Below are 17,438 nucleotides of genomic sequence, written 5' to 3' on the forward strand. Positions count from 1 at the left end.
GTCCTTCCTTCCGACAGGAAAAGTTTTTCTTTCCGACAGGAAAAGTTTTTCTTTCCGACAGGAAAAGTCCTTCCTTCCAACAGGAAAAGTCCTTCCTTCCGACAGGAAAAGTTTTTCTTTCCGACAGGAAAAGTTTTTCTTTCCAACAGGAAAAATTTTTCTTGTTGTCCGTCCGTAAACCATTCAAATTTTCGAAAATTGAGAACTTTTTGGCCGACCTTCAGGAAAAATTTTTCTTTCCTTCAGGAAAAATTTTTCTTTCCTTCAGGAAAAATTTTTCTTTCCGACAGAAAAAGTTTTTCTTTCCGACAGGAAAAGTCCTTCCTTCCGACAGGAAAAGTTTTTCTTTCCGACAGGAAAAGTCCTTCCTTCCGACAGGAAAAGTCCTTCCATCCGACAGGACACAAACGAATGTCCGACGTACCACCAACCGAGTCCATTCCAAAGCCAGAAGAACCGACAGCCCCAGCACCACAACAGACTAAGACTCAAACACTTACATTTTTACGCTTGACTTTTTACAATTTGAACTTTGTTTGCGTAGATATGAATTCTGAAAGAAGTATGAGGGTCTTGTATGACTTTGTACTTCTCCCATAGTTCATGTCTGTCAAACTTACCTGCCATGGACTCTTTCATAAGTTCCATGAAATCGTCTTCGGACAATCCGGGGAAAAGTATGATATCAGTAAGTATTCTCTTTACATCCTTACTTAAACTCTTGGCTGTCTGTACACAAATGACAACTGAGATGTTAAAGTGTCTGAGCTTCTTGAGAATTCGACACATGTCTTGTTCTCTGTTCTTTAACAAAGGATGAGAAGCAAAGTCATCTAAGATAAGAAGACATCTGTGAGGGTAAGTCTTCCAATCGTAAGATTGCAATTTCTTCGAAAGGTACTCAATCTCTTTCTGTTTGTTTCGGAAGTGTTTCTTCTCTAATATTCTCTGCATTTCCTCATTTGGGTCTTTAAACTTCGAGTTTATATACTCATTTATAGCATTGTACTTCAAAACTCTTCTTTGGTACTTCTTTATCCAATCTAACAACTCAGAGTCTTTTATACATACTAACTTAGACTTTTTTATAATATCTTTGAACGAATTTACGGTTTGGTCAAATTGACCAGAAGTACTACAAATGACTACTAACTCATAGAATGGGTTCTTCTCATCTAGTTCTTGTTGTTGTGCAGCCATTTTAAGATAAGTGAAAGTCTTACCCGACCCAGGCGGTGCAATTAGACCTGTTATACCATTCTGAGCAAATAAGAACTTGTCATGTATGGGTTTTATCTGAGCATTTTCCAACTTCCTCTTGTTCTTATTTAAAACATTCTCAAATTTTTTGTCAATGTCAGCAAACTTTTTTTCTAACATATTTTTAGAAAAATTAAAATTTTTATCTTTTACAAAATGTCTAGCGATTTCGCTATCTATATTCGAGACAAGCTTTTCGACAGCAAAATCTGTCGACCATAAAATCTTACATAGTGTAAACAAGAAAGGTGAATTTGTTCTAAAGTTCTGTTTCTGGGAATATGACAAGAACCATAAAACCTTAAGCAGAGAAGTCTTAAAATTTGTCAATGACAGACTTGTTGACAGAGATGACGCCTCTTGGAGAGATGAAGTCCAACAAAACTTCTTAGAATGCAAAGAAGACACATGCGCTGTTCTTGAAAATGAAATAGAAAACAGAATAGAAGAGCTATTAAATGACAAAGCACTTTTACAAAAATATGGTTCTGAGAAGTTTGACATAACTCCACCAGAAAAGAAGAAGAGAGAAAAGAAGGAAGGGAGAGTAGAAGAAGAGAAGAAAGAACCAGAGCCAGAGAAAAAGAAATTTGACATGTAAAAATAAAATTTTATTTTTAGAACATTTCTGGGTCAATGTCAATGTTCTCTTCCTCTTTAGGAGTAAACACTGGCTTAGACTCTAAAATCTTTTTACCCAATTTACCTTGAACTTCAACTATCTTAGACTCATAATATTCATAGTCGTCTGCTTTCTTTGGTTCATAAGGTATAACAAGTTTGTATGCTTTGCCTTCTTTAAGGTTTGAAAACCTTCTGTCAAAACTTTCTTTGACTGTTAACAAACCTTCTATGTCTAAGTCTTCAAATTTCGCACCATTTTTAGTCACAATAGCAAACTTAACTGGTTCGATGTTCCAAACTTTGTCAAATGAAGACTTTTCAAAATGGTAGAAGTAAACATTCAAATATGTGAATGGGTCTAGTTCTTCTTTAAGTCCTGACATGTACTTGTTTACTGAGATGAATTTCGTCATCTTTTCTATCGGATAAAAAAAATATTTTTTTTTAAATTTACTCAGAAAAATTTTTCTTTGTATATACACCATTCTGTACGTCTAAAAGACTTTTGACATTTGCCAAGAATGTTCGTTTAGACGCTGGCAGATAACCATATTCTTGACAATACTGTTTATACGAATCGTACAATGACCTTTCATCTAAACACTCAAAGTCAGTTTCATCTATGAACAGTTCATATACACTCTTGTTTGCTTCTAACAATGTTTGTCTCTCTTCGGTATGTGGAATTTGTCTTGGATTGAACTTTGAAATATCTAATGTCATAAAATATGAGAACAAGTGGTTGTAAAAGTCAGATGTTAAAGTTTCTGCTAAGTCGCCAAAATATTCTGTATCTTGCATATGAGCTTCTGACGTTCTGACAACTACATATCTTCTGTCAGAACTTTCTAACTTCATCGGAACGGCGTTGTTTGAAACCATGATGAAATTTGCAACATTTTCACAAACTCTTTGGTCTTTATATTTTCTTTCAACAACTCCAACTTTGTCTGTTATAAGACTCTTCAAAGCATCTGAGTTCAAAACTTTTGTTGTATCTATACTTTGAAGTTCGTTACATACTATAAGTTTCATATTCTCTATTGAAGAGTTAAATTTACCGCAGATGTTTTCTAAGTTTGTCATATTAGGGTTCGAATAGCCCTCTAACAGTTTGCACAAAATATCTGTAAAGAAAGTGTTCTTACCAGTTCCTTGTTTTCCAATTACAATGAGAGCAGTTTCATTTTTAGCACTTGGATGTTGTAAGATGTTTGCAAACCAACATAAGATATACTCATAGACTCTTTCGTTTCCATTGCATATAATTTCTTTGACATGGTCTAACCAAGCTTCTATAACATTTTCTTTCCATTCTACTTGTTCGTATTTATATCCAGTGAAGATAGAATAGAAGTTTGGAGATGGTGTATAGAACTTTATACCACGAACTGAAAAATCTTCTAACTTTGACAATAAGATATCCCAAGCATCTAACATCTTCATACCAACTTGTACGACTTTTATTTTCTTAAGTTTCTGTTTACATTCTTGTTCTGAAACTATTGTCGCTCTTGGTTTGTTAAAGACTACATCCCATTCTTTCATGACATAACATTCTGGGGCAGAGTCAACATAAATGACTAAACGTTTCAAATTCTCGACTGCTTTGTTATAGTCTCTAAATGGACACATATTTCTGAATGCTTGGAAGTCATAAAAATCTGAAACGTCTATGCTGTACATTTTTTTATAAAAATAAAAAAAAATATTTTTTTTATTCTTGAGCTATTTGTTGTTCTTGAGCTATTTGTTGTTCTTGAGCTATTTGTTGCATTTGTTGTTCTTGAGCTATTTGTTGTTGAAGTTGTTCTTGTAATACAATACTTTCACCAGTTGCATCTTCCAATTCGAAACTTTCTGCCGTCATTGACAAATACATAGGACATAAAAGTTTTACAGGAACAAAGTTTGCGTCAACTAAGGTTAAGTTTATGTTTGCTAAAGTGTTTGAGTTTACTAAAGCTGAAAACTCTGCATTCGAATGAACAATAGGCAAACCAGCAGAGAAAGTGTTGTTTATACGCATGAGTATCTTTTGGTCATAGTAGTTTCTGTCGACATTCGAATAGCACTTTGAACCTAAGTTTGAAACAATATATAAAATAGGTGTACTTAAAGTCAATGGAACAGACATTCCTTGTATGACACCTTTTCCTGTTATAGGAAATTGTTGGTAGTAAAAACCAGATATAAGTTTTGTATTATAGCTCATATCGTTTATACTAAACTCAGTCGGACATCCAAACATAATGAAACCTGCTCTAGTTGCAGCACATGTTACATCCGTCCTTAAAGTATTAAATAAGTCAACAAAACCTGTTGGTGGTATATCTGAGTAAGTATCTTCAAAGGAGTATTTTTTACCATTCACAACAATAAAGTCTTCTGGTGTCAAAAGAGCAAAACAGGCTTTAGTCGTCATTGTGTTTAAGGTCAGTTTACAATATCGTCCTTGAGGACTTTGTAAGTTTGTTGTTATAGAATTATATGACTCAGGGTTTTTAGTCGTAATAGTATAAACCACTATGTCTTCTGCCATTTACATATATTTAAAAGTTTTTCTGAAAGTGGAGAAGAACTTCATCTAAACTTTCACATGGCGTTTCTTGAAGTTCTCTGTCTAAGAAGTTCAAATATTTTGTAAAGACATAGAACTTTCCTTTGTCTACACGAACAAACAAAACAGGGTCTTTCATATCGTTCAAAAGTGTGTAAAGTCCTTTACATGAAATAAAGTCTATATTGTTTTTCTTCAAACATCTTTCAAGAAGTTTTGACATTTTTACTTAGCAAGTAAATTTTAATGAAATGTTGTGGTCGTCAAATATTTTTATGACGTCTGGGAAACTATATTTTAAGTTCAACGTTTCACCTCCTTTCATAACGTATATCTTGTCAATGACATTATATGAAACACCACAGCAAGCAATGTCAGGCTCTATTTCTTTGATGTTTATATCGTCTGCCTCTGTCAAAAGTTTCAATAGTTCTTTCAAAATTTCATGAGGTGCGATGACATATGAGTTCACTTTTACAGGGTTGTGCTCAACCAAGTTTAACATTAGACCTAAAGCTTGACAAATCTTCTCCTGAGTTTTAAGTTTGTCTTTAAGTTGCATGTAGTCGTTTCGAATATCTGCAACAGAACTTAAGTCTCTGCTAACTTCAGGGTATGTTGGTTCTTTTACAGGAACTATTGTTATACATCTTCGTCTTCGTATGGTTTTCCCCACTTCAACATCTCTGTCTTTGACATTGACAACAACACTTTGACTGTTTGTTTGAGTTGGTGAATTTAACTTCACATCTGCCATCGCCATTAAACCTTTTGAAACACTTACGCTTCTATTTTTCGGTAAATGACATTTTACTTAGAATAAAAAGATGGACGTATTTGAGTATCTCTTCGAATTGAAGCAAAACAAAGTTTACACACACAAACAATACAAGTTCATTGATAGAATAGTTCTTTATACAAACAATGGAAAATGTTATAGAATAGCAGTCTTTGCTGAACCAAAATATTTTCATAAAGCAAAAGAAAGTTGGTATAACCGAGATGGTGAAAGTTCTTGACGTTGACAAAAATATAACAACAAACTTACAGATATTTCTAAAGGTAAGTTTTTAATACAATATTATATCAAAAACTGGCGTACTGTCAATATTTGACGGAGAGAAGTCAGTTCAAGAACAACTTACTGAACCTGCTGCCAAAATCTGCTCGATGGAACTGTCGTTATACCAATCTGAGGAGCCCCAGCAGGTTTCAATCGAACGAATCTTCAAAAGAGCATCTTCCGTGAAAAGTGCTATGGTTTTGTAAACTTCATTGCTCTCAGTTCATATGGACCGTCTCTGTCACCAGTATATTGTATTTGAACTGTACCAACAGTTTGAAATACACCCATAAAGTCTTCTGAGTCAGCAAATGGAATGCCAAGCCAAAAGTTTGAACGGTCTCCATTTGTATATTGAGTTTTTTGACCTCTCTGTATGAGTCCATACTTTCACATATGGCATAATAGAACTTTGCATTTCAGGGTTAATGGTTGTTGTGAAGTTGTTGTTAAAGTTCATAGCATCTAATGTCAAGTTGTATGACCTCATATCCTCAACTGTAGAATATTCTTCTCTTGGATAATATTTGCCATCTATGTTTATATGGTATTTAATACCAGGGTTGTAGAAGCAAGAATAGTCATTTATAGTTCGTCTGAACAGTACAAACTAGTATCTGCATGTTTCATTGCAGTTGTTAAAGCAATATCTGTTCTTGCACCTGCGGTTCCTGGATTTTGGTTTCCAACTTCACCTGCAAAGTCTTTGACAGATATTTGGTGTATAGGGAACATAAGTGGAACTGCAATATATTTGGCAGCTAAAGCATTTGAAATATCTGGGTCCAACATATAGACTGCAAGTCTGCTTTCTATTCTCTCTTGCATTCAAACTGTTTGCATGTGAACTTAACTGGGTCCCAAGCAGTTCCAGCAGCATTGAAATAATACTTTACTTCAGTGTTGAGGTTTTGAGAAACCAAAGTTTAGGTCAACTTTGTCTTTGCAAAATTCGGCGAATGACGTTTGATTTGCTCCCTTTACGTCTGTAAGAGTGAATGGGTCTTGCGTTGGTGGCAATGACTAAGTTATTTTTGCTTGGAGTAAGTTCAATAGAAATTTTTCCTGCCCAGTTTTGGCAAGTATCTAAAAACCTGAAGATGAGGAAAGATGACAAAGGAACTCTAAGTTTCAGTTTTACTTTAGTGACAGCATTTCCATCTGAACCAGAAAGGTTAACATAAACTCCTGGAACGTTAGGGTCAAGTCTTCTTATTTTCTCAATAGTTGCATACTGGTCTGTTTGTTCTCTAGCTTGTGGTTGTACTGAGTTTCTCAAAGCGAACCATTCTAGTTTGCCCATGTTACTGTTTGAAACTAAGTCAGAGTTAGAATATATCTTATATCCCATGAAACTTCTGGAGCATATTGGTATCCGACATAGAAAATTCCATTGCAACCTTTCTTGTCAGACAACTTGGCAGAAGGTTTTATTTCAATGTCTTGTTCCACGTATAAGAAAGAGTTGTCAATAGAAATTATATGAAACCTGTCGCAAGCAATATTACTGTTGTTGAAGAACCTTCTCCAACTCACCTACGTTTCCATAAGAAACAGCAGTTGTAATATTCGTAAGTTCCAGGAACTATTTCTGACCTTCTAATGGCATTGTCGCATTCGTTATACCATTCGGAAACATTTCCATTCATGGCATCCAAAACTGTTGGCGTTATATTTGAGCGGCGTACATTTCATATGTGTAAAAATATAGAATAGTTGGGTTTATGTGTCATAATAGAACCCACGTGGACCAAGCTTACTTCTTCCTGGCTGAGTTTTTAACTCTTCTTTTCCTTCATTGCCACTACTTTCACTAGATGAAGTTACTTCTTCACTACTTTCACTTGTTCTACTCTTCTTCTTTGGTGCCGCTTTGGTAACTTGCCCTCTGCTTCAAGTTGTTGCATCTTTGCCTCATGTTCCACTAGTATGTTGTAAATTTTCCATGTCCTTTTTGCCTTTGGGCTCTGGTCGCCCATCTCAGGTAACCTAATATCCTAGAAAGAGTTTGTCATAGTTTGTATTTGAGTCTTCGCGTATTGTTTGCATGACTCTTTCCTGAGTTTCCGGTTCAAGCTCTTCAAACAGAGCTTGTCCATATGGAATAAGCTCGTTTCCAAATATATGTTTTTTGTAGCCATTCTGGTTTTCTTTCCATGTTACCAACTATATCTTTTTGAATGGGAAAGCTTTTACCCAATCTTTCAGTCTTGCGTCATTTTTTCTGTAGTTGGTTTTATTTTGTCAAGGAACATGTTTTTCAATACTAACATTTCATTTGGTACTGTCCATTTGAGTTTACTTAAATATTCATCCCTTCTCGGTTCATTGTCTGCAAAGTAAGTTTTTATGACATTTTGTAAACTTTCGTTTGCAAGGTCATGTACAATAGGTTCTCTTCCTTCTCCCTCCCTAACTTTCTTTCTAAACTCTTCACCAAATATACCATCTCTATGGTTCTGTGTAGTTCTTTGAGATAAATGTTCTAGAACGTCAGGTGTTATATTTCCATCAGCCATGTTCATTTCATACTGGTCCAAAATATCTGCATCTTTCATTCTTTCAATGGCATTAAAGCCGCGCTTAAAATACCAGCTATGTCTCGTTCACCATTGACTTCCATTGCGTCTACAACTTCTTGGAATTGAGGTTGTAAGTTTATGAACCACCTATCCGGATTAGCTTTATGACCCCATCTCATTGTAGTTCCATCGTCTGCAGAACAAAAGTAGGTTTGTTTCCATCTTGGTTAGGTTCTGAATGAACTTTAAACAATGTTTATTTCTATAGTTTTCTTGAAATTTAACCTTTTATTTTCACCGAGTTCAGCCAAAGATTGAACGTTAAATGCTCGTAAGTAAAAAGGGTTGTTGTATTTGTGTACATTTTTCTTTCAGTGCTTCCATTCTATGCTGAATATTTTCATCTGGTGTTGGAGTCTTTTGTATGTCGGCAAACATTTTTCGATATTCTTCTACTATGTCAGCCGAATTTTTTTTAGACTCTTGGAAATATTCCATATTCTCCGCATACTCTTGTTGAGGGTCAAGATTTTTTCGGCTGTTCCAAATCTTCATCTAGTTCTGTGAAGTTAGTTTCCAAAGGAGTGACTTGTTCGTTTCCTTCAGGCTCTTCTAGCTGTTGTTGCTGAACTATTTTCTTCCATGTCTGGTTGTATCTGAACTAGTTCTTCTGTGGAGTTTCTTGTACCTCATCTGCTGGCATTTCATATATTCCGAGACCGTTTTCAACAATTTCCCTATCTACGTCATCCGCATTCATAAGCTTTTGTTCTTTCGTTCCGTCTCTATTTTTACGCGTTTCATGACGAAAGTTGAATTGTCATTTAGCTCTGACATCAAATATCTCGGAGTAAATTCATCCATGTCATTTGGATGATATGCATTAAATCATATCCCTTAGCGAGCTTGTATTTTCCAGGTTTGAGATTATATCCGTTTTGTGTGAGCCATAAAGCTAAATAGGTCCGGGTCAGTATTTCCATCCTTGAAACTTTCTAATAGATTCTTTAATATCTGTCACTAAAGTCAATACTATCTGGGAAACCACACTCTTCTTTAAGCATTTTTTAAGAATTCTTGGTTTCCTTGTTCTCTACTTCTTTTATGTCCTTGCTCTGTTTGTGGTTGTTGTTGTGCAGGGTTTTGAACTGTTGGTTGCTGTGCTGGTTGTTGTTTTGGTTGTTGTGCTGGTTGTGTTGGTTGTTGTGCTGGATTTTGAACTGTTGGTTTGGTGCATGCCTGTGTCTGTGTCCATGTGACGATGTAAATGTTTTAGGTAGTCCTGGTGCAGGTGCTTCTCTTGGAGGGTTTGGTGGTATATAAGTTCCACCAGCTGGCACATATGTTCCATCTGCAGCGTAATGTCTACCTGACTTTTCGTTTTTAAGAAAGCATTTACTAGGTCTGTTTTGGTCTGTTGTAAACTCTTTTCTTGACTTTTTCACAACAGTTGCTCTAACGGTGTCATAGGCACTTTGAACTGCCTGTCTCGTTGCTGCATCTGTTATTTTCGTCATATTTTGTGCTACTTCTTTTAACTCTTTGTCGAAACCTTCAGACTTCAGTTTCTTTCCAGATGAGAAGTCGTTCACTAGTTTCACCTTACTATGAAGAGCTTCGAAGGCGTTCTTAAAGTCAGCATTTGTTAAAGCTTCATTTGAACTGTCTTCATCCGCTTGTATTTTTGTCCTTATTGACCCTATAAGCTGGGCTGCTTTAGCGTTGGCTTGGGCATCTAACCAGTCATTGTTAGCTTTTATATATTCTGCGCTTTTCATTGCCTTTTGCATAGCCGCGTCGTTATTTTTACTTTCTTGTGCTAAGTTTTTCATACTGTACGGTTTGGTTTTGCAACTGTAAAAGTTTTTCTGCCTTTACATTTGCTTCAACTTCTTTTTTATACTCATCGCTATCCATATATGTCTTCAGGGCTTTTTGTTTTATCTCTTCATCTTTCAGTATTTTATATTGAGTAGTATGGTTTTTCAAATTTATGACATCTTGTTCCATTTTTGCTACTTCTGCTGCTTTTCTGACACTTTTTTCGCATATTCCTCTGTACTTAGTTCTTTCAGTTGTTCTTCTTTCTTCTTTTTCTCTACGTTTAACTCATTGAGTTTCTTTGTGTGTCTGTCATATTCTAGTTTCTTTTCGTTTTCACTTATTTGCTTCTGTATGTCTATGTTTGACTTTTTGACATCTGTTATTTGATTTTTGAGTGAACTTAAATTCATTTGACTTTGAGGGTTATAGGCTGTTCCGTCTGCAGCTCCACCATAGCCTGCCATTTTCGCTAAAAGTGCCGCTCTTAAACCTCCACTCTGTGCACCAACAACTCGGTTTAAAAGCATAGGATTGCTTGACATTTGTTGCAACATAGTGGGGTCATTCAGCATTTGTTGTTGCAACTGTTGTTGTGGTGTTAGTCTTACTATTGGATGTTTCAATGCTCTCTTCCTCTTACGTATATTCTTACGTAGCTTACGTGGCATTTAAGTGAAGTTAAAAAGCGTCATTTGACAGATGTTTATATGACATTTTTTCCGGTTTATAGGACCTCTCTCATATTCTATCTTGTTAAGATTTCCTGGACTGTTGTCAAAATGTCATGTTGTCACACTTTTTCAGAGAAGTTCGTTTAACCGAGGGACCGAGGGACCGAGGGACCTGGTGACGTAGCGATGATAGACCCTTACTTGTCCGGACAAAGTTAAACTATTTTGAGTGCTCTACAAACAAGTCAACAGCAACGACTTTCAAAAATTTTTAGGGCTAGAAGGCACGAAGTGCCTGGGAAGCCCGCTATCCCCAAACAAACCTCATTTTATATAAACTGCATGTTATACTAAACACCTTCAGGGGGCTAGAGGGGCGCAGCCCTGGAAGCCCCAATACCTTTTTTTTTTTGAATATGATAATATTGATTATTTATTTATTTTTTGTCTGGTGAAAAGGAGTATATAAGAATTTCCGAAAAAGTGACACCCAAAAAGTGACACTTTCAATAGGGAGTAACACTTAAAAAGTGACAATTTAAAATTCACAATAAATAAAAATAATAAATTTTTTAGTCTATTAAATTATTCTTTTCTTTGAAATCCTCCAAAAATTCTTCGAAATGTTCTAAAATATAACCTGGAGAATTATAACAAAATTCATTAATTTCTAACATATACGTATCTAACAATTCATTTGGAATTTCAAACGATCTTAAATATGTAATTGAATTTTGTATCTTCTCATTTATTTGAGAAAGTTTTTCTTCAGCATTTTCCAATAAAAATCTTAATGGATTCAAATTGGCTTCTTGATTCTGAACAAAATTTAATACTTGGTATAAACGTGATTGAACTTCTCTTTTCAATTTTGTTTTATAATCTGTCAATCGAGGCTCGCTGTTGTAAACAGAAATTCATCAAAAGTGACACCTCAGAAAAGCTAAAATATTGAATTTTTGGAACTTTTGATAGAGCACGTTTTTAAATATTAATTAAAGTAAATGTATATTTTGTAAAGATTCTTTTTAATAAAAAAATAAAATTTTGAAGAAGAACACAAAATCTTCTGAAAAATAATATCACATAAACTCATATTATTTTCTAATATATAACTATTTTATATAAAAATCAAATTCAATGATCTTAAAAGCGAAGGATAAACCTCAAAATTTACGAATATAATGAGTGGGAATATAATGCTTATCTATCATAAAACCATATGAAATATCAATTTTTGCTTTACGCCTAATTTTTGACGACAATTAGCAAAAAATGTTAAATGTTAACACTCAGTCCATTTGAATATGAAAAATAAAATTGACTTTGATTAAATGTTTTTATTTATCATGCAATTCTTCTTGCTAATTGTCGTCAAAAATTAGGCGTAAAGCAAAAATTAATATTTCATATGGTTTTATGATAGATAAGCATTATATTTTCACTCATTATATTCGTAAATTTTGAGGTTTATCATTCGCTTTTAAGATCATTGAATTTGATTTTTATATAAAATAGTTATATATTAGAAAATAATATGAGTTTATGTGATATTATTTTTCAGAAGATTTCATTCTATATGCCTATGAAAAGTACTCTCAAAACTAACTTTTCCCTAATTATAATTAAATCTAGAATATTGTATTATGCTTAGTATTATTTCATTTTTCTCATTCAATTTAGAATTTACAAATGTCAAAAAATTGAGAGCTGTCACTTTTGATGAATTTCTGTTTACAACATCGCGAATTCTAATTGAAGGAATAAAACCTGTTTGAAGTAAATTGTTTTTAATACGATAAAAGTAATTGGGTGCAACTTCTTCTAAAAGATTTTTGACAAAAACATCAATTCTTTGATTTTTAACGCAGCCAAAATCGTGATATTTTATCTTTTTAAATAAAGATTCAGAAACGTTATTCACAACGGTTAATTCATTTGGTCTGGCAGCGGCTATCCACTGTTGTTTATGAATGTCCCACTGACGTGTAAAGTATTGATTAAATTCCAATTGATCTTGAATTTTATCAATAATGTGCTCTTTATACATTTTTGCAGCATCTTCTTCTGTGCAATCACGATAATAACATAAAATGTTCATAAATTTTTCGACTTCTGATCTAATCTCTTCATCATTTATCTTTGAGAGATTCTTTTTAAGTGCGCGTATTACATGTAGCGCGCACCAAAAGATATTGCACTCCGGAAATGAATTCCTAATCCCGTTGAAAATGTTTAGTGCACAGTCAGACATGATAAATTCAGGTTCTGTGTGAGTTGTTTCAAAATATTTACTTAAGCAAAAAGAAATATTTTCACTATTATCTGGATATATTATAAAATAACACAAAGGGATAGAATGAGTATTAGCAAATTTGGTAGCTAATACATAAAAAGGAAATCCATGAATAATTAATTTAAACGTAGAGTCTAAGTGATAAATTGGTGGTTTTTCATGAATTTGAGAGATCATATCATTATCAGAGTAAATAAAAACCAATTTGTCTGGAAAATCAGTATCTTCACCTTGAATGTCAAAATAAATAAGGTCATCATGTTGATCTTCCCATTGATTAACATAGTTTTGTAAAGATTGAAATTGATTTAAAGATATGTCTGGTAAAGATCTCATAAGATCTTTTTGTTGTAAATAATATTTCAATTGATTGATTGCAGTTTGTTTCATAGTCATGTGAATACAAGTATGATCTTTAGGTATTTCAAGCGTTTTGTTGACTTCTTGTGTTGCATTAAGTGGACTTCCGTGATTCATGAGAAATTTTTTAATCCAAGCACGGTAAGTACCACTTGTAGGTGTATTTTTATGTTGTGGTGGTGGTCCTGAGTGAATATGAGTTAAGTTTGCAGATTTAAAAATGTAATTGTCGAAATTTTTAATAAATTTAAAGCCTGCTGGGCAGCCTTCGTATTCGCATCGGTGGTAGATTAATACTCCTGTTCCAATTGATAGTTTTTGTGGGTCTTTGACAAATCTTATGTTACCATGCAGCTCTGCAGCTATAACAAAACGAGAATATTCTAAATATCCTATGGCTTGATCAACCTCGCATGGAGGATCGGGTGGAGGATGTTGCATTGAGCAGCAAAAAGGAAAAATAAAATTGAAAACTCACATTGAAAAAATAACGGTTTAATAGAAAATATTTTTTTTCTTCTGAAAAAGAATTATCTTTGAGTATCTAAATTGGGATAAAGGATATAGAATAGATAACTAGTACTTAATATATGATACATGTACACGAAATGGAAGAATGTGTACTAAAAGAAAGAGAAATTTTAGCTTAATATTTTACATACGAATCAATTATCTTTGGTTAAAAGGTAGAATTGTTGGCTATGATGTACTGATTCATGATCAGTACATCATAGCCAACAATTCCTTATACAAAATTCAAAAACTTGGGTGCAATCAGTTCTGATTGCACCCAAGTTTTTGAACTTTCTTGAGGGAATTAAAGGGTGAGAGATTTATAGTCTATCTATATATCTCCCACCCTCTAATTCCCTCCCTGACAGCGGGAAACTTTGTCTGAATGTTAAACTATTCAGACAAAGTTTCCCACTGTTTGCGAAGGAATTGTTGGCTATGATGTACTGATTCATGATCAGTACATCATAGCCAACAATTCCTTATATAAAGTTCAAAAACTTGGGTGCAATCAGAACTGATTGCACCCAAGTTTTTGAACTTTCTTGAGGGAATGGAAGAGTAAGAGGTATACATTATGAATATATACCTCTTACCCTTCCATTCCCTCTCTGACAGCGGGAAACTTTGTCTGAATGTTAAACTATTCAGACAAAGTTTCCCGCTGTCAGCGAAGAAACAATAAGAATTACCGAAAAAGTGACAAAACATCAAAAACAGGGAGGGGGTCTCAATTTTTATTACTTATATTATTTTACAATATTTATATAAATACTCTTTATAATATATTTTACTATAAAATTATACCTCAAATTCAAATATTTAAAATATTATTTACATAATTATCTCAAAATTATATTTTTATATATTATTTTTCATATGTATAAATCATATAATCTATATCTATGCAAATCTCATCTAAATTTTTTTGAAACAAACCGCTACCATTTTATAATGGTCCATCTTAAGTTCATCATAAATTCTGGTACATGTTAGTACCAGAGTCTTCAAATCTCAAACACTCTGGTACCAACATGTACCAGACGCGAGTTTCCAATGCCCTCGTACGATTTTCTATTAAGATCTTCTTGAATGAGAAGGTCTTCATAGAAACTCGTACGAGGGCTTCTCTTTTAAATACTCTGGTACCTGCTGGTATCGGAGTCGACTTTACAGCCCTTTCCCCAATTTTGAAGCTGGGGAAAGTTTTCAAGCAATGAAAGGGAAGCTCTCGCTATGAGGTGAAAATCTAGAATTTTTACCTCATAGCGAGTAATCCTTTGTTAATTGCTTGAAAACTTTCTTCAAATTATCAAATTTCGAGGAAAGTTTCCTTGCTTCAAAGTAGAGATGGAGCCCTTTGAGCCACTGCATATAGGTCAGTGACTCAAAATACTCCATCTCTACTAGAAATCGCCAAAATTTGGGTCGCAATCTTTGAAATGCGACGCAAGTTTTGGCAATTTCGCGAGGGACTTGCTCCATTTGGTGCATAGATTCACACTCTATGCACCAGATGGAACAATTCTTTCGCTGACAGCGGGAAACTTTGTCTGAATAGTTTAACATTCAGACAAAGTTTCCCGCTGTCAGAGAGGGAATGGAAGGGTAAGAGGTATATATTCATAATGTATACCTCTTACTCTTCCATTCCCTCAAGAAAGTTCAAAAAGGTGCAATCAGAACTGATTCACCCAAGTTTTTGAACTTTATATAAGGAATTGTTGGCTATGATGTACTGATCATGAATCAGTACATCATAGCCAACAATTCCTTCGCAAACAGTGGGAAACTTTGTCTGAATAGTTTAACATTCAGACAAAGTTTCCCGCTGTCAGGGAGGGAATTAGAGGGTGGGAGATATATAGATAGACTATAAATCTCTCACCCTTTAATTCCCTCAAAAAGTTCAAAAACTTGGGTGCAATCAGAACTGATTGCACCCAAGTTTTTGAATTTTGTATAAGGAATTGTTGGCTATGATGTGGATAGCCGCTGCCAGACCAAATGAATTAACCGTTGTGAATAACGTTTCTGAATCTTTATTTAAAAAGATAAATAATCACGATTTTGGCTGCGTTAAAAATCAAAGAATTGATGTTTTTGTCAAAAATCTTTAGAAGAAGTTGCACCCAATTACTTTTATCGTATTAAAAACGATTTACTTCAAACAGGTTTTATTCCTTCAATTAGAATTCGCGAGCCTCGATTGACAGATTATAAAACAAAATTGAAAAGAGAAGTTCAATCACGTTTATACCAAGTATTAAATTTTGTTCAGAATCAAGAAGCCAATTTGAATCCATTAAGATTTTTATTGGAAAATGCTGAAGAAAAACTTTCTCAAATAAATGAGAAGATACAAAATTCAATTACATATTTAAGATCGTTTGAAATTCCAAATGAATTGTTAGATACGTATATGTTAGAAATTAATGAATTTTGTTATAATTCTCCAGGTTATATTTTAGAACATTTCGAAGAATTTTTAGATGATTTCAACATAATTTTTGAAAGAAAAGTTAGTGGGTTTGCCACGAGTTATGAATAAAATATTGGCATATTAGATGAGATAGCTGATGAAACAGATGAAGATAAATTAAATCTTGGACTTTGCCACACTCTGTCCCTAGTTCCTCAAAATCCTTGACAACGTTGCTTAGAAATTTTGGTTCAAAACCTCATCTGATTTTAATCTGTTATGCTACCTGTTAAGTTTCGCGAGATTATAAATGTCATGGAGTTATATAAAAAGGAGGGACAGCTAGGGACACTGGAAGTACTTGTAAGGCTATCTGTTAAGATTGCATGAAATACTAAAAAGTCATGAAATCCATTATCGCTGTGCTAGCTTCACCTTAGAGTAAAATGACAAATAAAGTCACTGAAGCAATGAAACAAAAGTTTTTGGTAGAATACATTAAATCAGGAATTATTCCAGAAGGTTTTTACATTCATACTATGAAGGATGGTAGAGTTCAGTTTAGAAAGATAAAGCAACCATTAGATAGAGAAGGAATTTTGAGAAAGATTAAACTTCATGAGGACAACATTGCTGAACTTAAGAAGAAGTTAGAAGAGTTGGAGAAAGGAAGAGAGTTATAAAGCAATGAATTCAACAGGGTAGAAATGAGGTTAGAAATGAGGTTAGAAATCGGTTAGATATACCCATCTACCCTAAATTTATTTTTGGGCTATGTTTTCATACGTGTGGGAGTGGTGATATCATTAATTTTTAAGTTTATTTTTTATTTTATTTTTAAGTTTATTTTTATATAAATGACAGAACAAAAGCAACTCATACAAATCAAAACATATAACAAACATACATTTAAACATTTATTCTTCCTTCCTGAGCATAACATGTTCTTTCAAATACATCCGAGACCAGTTGACTTTTCATTGACTGTGTATAAAGATAGAAATAGTTATATCATTAAACCATACGATGACGAAGGTAAGTTATGTAAATTGTACGTTAAGAAGTTAGAGAAAGTTTATGGCTTCAAGTATGACTACAATAGGGTTAACACTGATGATGAAGATATTGAGGAAAATTTATGAGAACATTAGTGAAGTTGTTAGTGAGAACGATAGCGAGAACGTTTATTTTTTACATTAGTGAGTTCGTTAGTGAAGTGAAGTGGGTGGCGGCTTTGTAAATATTTAAGGTTAAGTTGGGTAAGGTGGAACGCAGTGCCGCCGTACCCAACATAACCATACTAACTATTTGTGCTCGATTTAT

At 33.9% G+C, this 17,438-nt stretch overlaps 7 protein-coding genes across 7 annotated transcripts, besides 11 other annotated features; 1 reads left to right on the forward strand and 6 right to left on the reverse strand.

The window, feature by feature from the left end:
• Positions 1–17,438: part of a mobile genetic element that runs on past both edges of the window.
• TVAGG3_0142230 (protein of unknown function, DUF4106 family) lies at positions 505–954 on the reverse strand (the record flags this gene model as incomplete). Its single annotated transcript, XM_051224318.1, has 1 exon — positions 505–954. The coding sequence occupies one exon, from the start codon at positions 952–954 to the stop codon at positions 505–507; it is 450 nt and encodes a 149-aa protein (XP_051109304.1).
• Positions 1,878–2,297, reverse strand: TVAGG3_0142240 (protein of unknown function, DUF4108 family; the record flags this gene model as incomplete). The annotated part of the gene is made up of 1 exon (XM_051224319.1): positions 1,878–2,297. The coding sequence occupies one exon, from the start codon at positions 2,295–2,297 to the stop codon at positions 1,878–1,880; it is 420 nt and encodes a 139-aa protein (XP_051109305.1).
• On the reverse strand, positions 2,738–3,570 carry TVAGG3_0142250 (uncharacterized protein; the record flags this gene model as incomplete). The annotated part of the gene is made up of 1 exon (XM_051224320.1): positions 2,738–3,570. A coding segment is annotated over one exon (833 nt), but the record flags the coding sequence as incomplete, so codon positions are not given.
• TVAGG3_0142260 (uncharacterized protein) lies at positions 3,602–4,309 on the reverse strand (the record flags this gene model as incomplete). The annotated part of the gene is made up of 1 exon (XM_051224321.1): positions 3,602–4,309. The coding sequence occupies one exon, from the start codon at positions 4,307–4,309 to the stop codon at positions 3,602–3,604; it is 708 nt and encodes a 235-aa protein (XP_051109307.1).
• TVAGG3_0142270 (protein of unknown function, DUF4106 family) lies at positions 4,674–5,207 on the reverse strand (the record flags this gene model as incomplete). Its single annotated transcript, XM_051224322.1, has 1 exon — positions 4,674–5,207. One exon carries the CDS (start codon positions 5,205–5,207, stop codon positions 4,674–4,676), a length of 534 nt encoding a protein of 177 aa, XP_051109308.1.
• TVAGG3_0142280 (protein of unknown function, DUF4106 family) lies at positions 10,132–10,521 on the reverse strand (the record flags this gene model as incomplete). Its single annotated transcript, XM_051224323.1, has 1 exon — positions 10,132–10,521. A coding segment is annotated over one exon (390 nt), but the record flags the coding sequence as incomplete, so codon positions are not given.
• Positions 10,984–11,013: a terminal%2Cinverted (terminal inverted repeat of MuDR-2B_TvMULE3 transposon ID:TVAGG3_0142290).
• Positions 10,984–11,425: a mobile genetic element.
• Positions 11,426–11,463: a mobile genetic element.
• Positions 11,426–11,463: a terminal%2Cinverted (terminal inverted repeat of Banshee-A3 transposon ID:TVAGG3_0142300).
• Positions 12,232–12,266: a mobile genetic element.
• Positions 12,232–12,266: a terminal%2Cinverted (terminal inverted repeat of Banshee-A3 transposon ID:TVAGG3_0142310).
• Positions 12,267–13,621: a mobile genetic element.
• Positions 14,369–14,396: a terminal%2Cinverted (terminal inverted repeat of MuDR-2B_TvMULE3 transposon ID:TVAGG3_0142330).
• Positions 14,369–15,548: a mobile genetic element.
• Positions 15,678–16,195: a mobile genetic element.
• On the forward strand, positions 16,562–16,798 carry TVAGG3_0142350 (uncharacterized protein; the record flags this gene model as incomplete). Its single annotated transcript, XM_001305734.1, has 1 exon — positions 16,562–16,798. The coding sequence occupies one exon, from the start codon at positions 16,562–16,564 to the stop codon at positions 16,796–16,798; it is 237 nt and encodes a 78-aa protein (XP_001305735.1).

This window comes from Trichomonas vaginalis, chromosome IV (assembly GCF_026262505.1).
Source record: "Trichomonas vaginalis G3 chromosome IV, whole genome shotgun sequence".
NCBI classification, from domain to species: Eukaryota; Parabasalia; order Trichomonadida; family Trichomonadidae; genus Trichomonas; species Trichomonas vaginalis.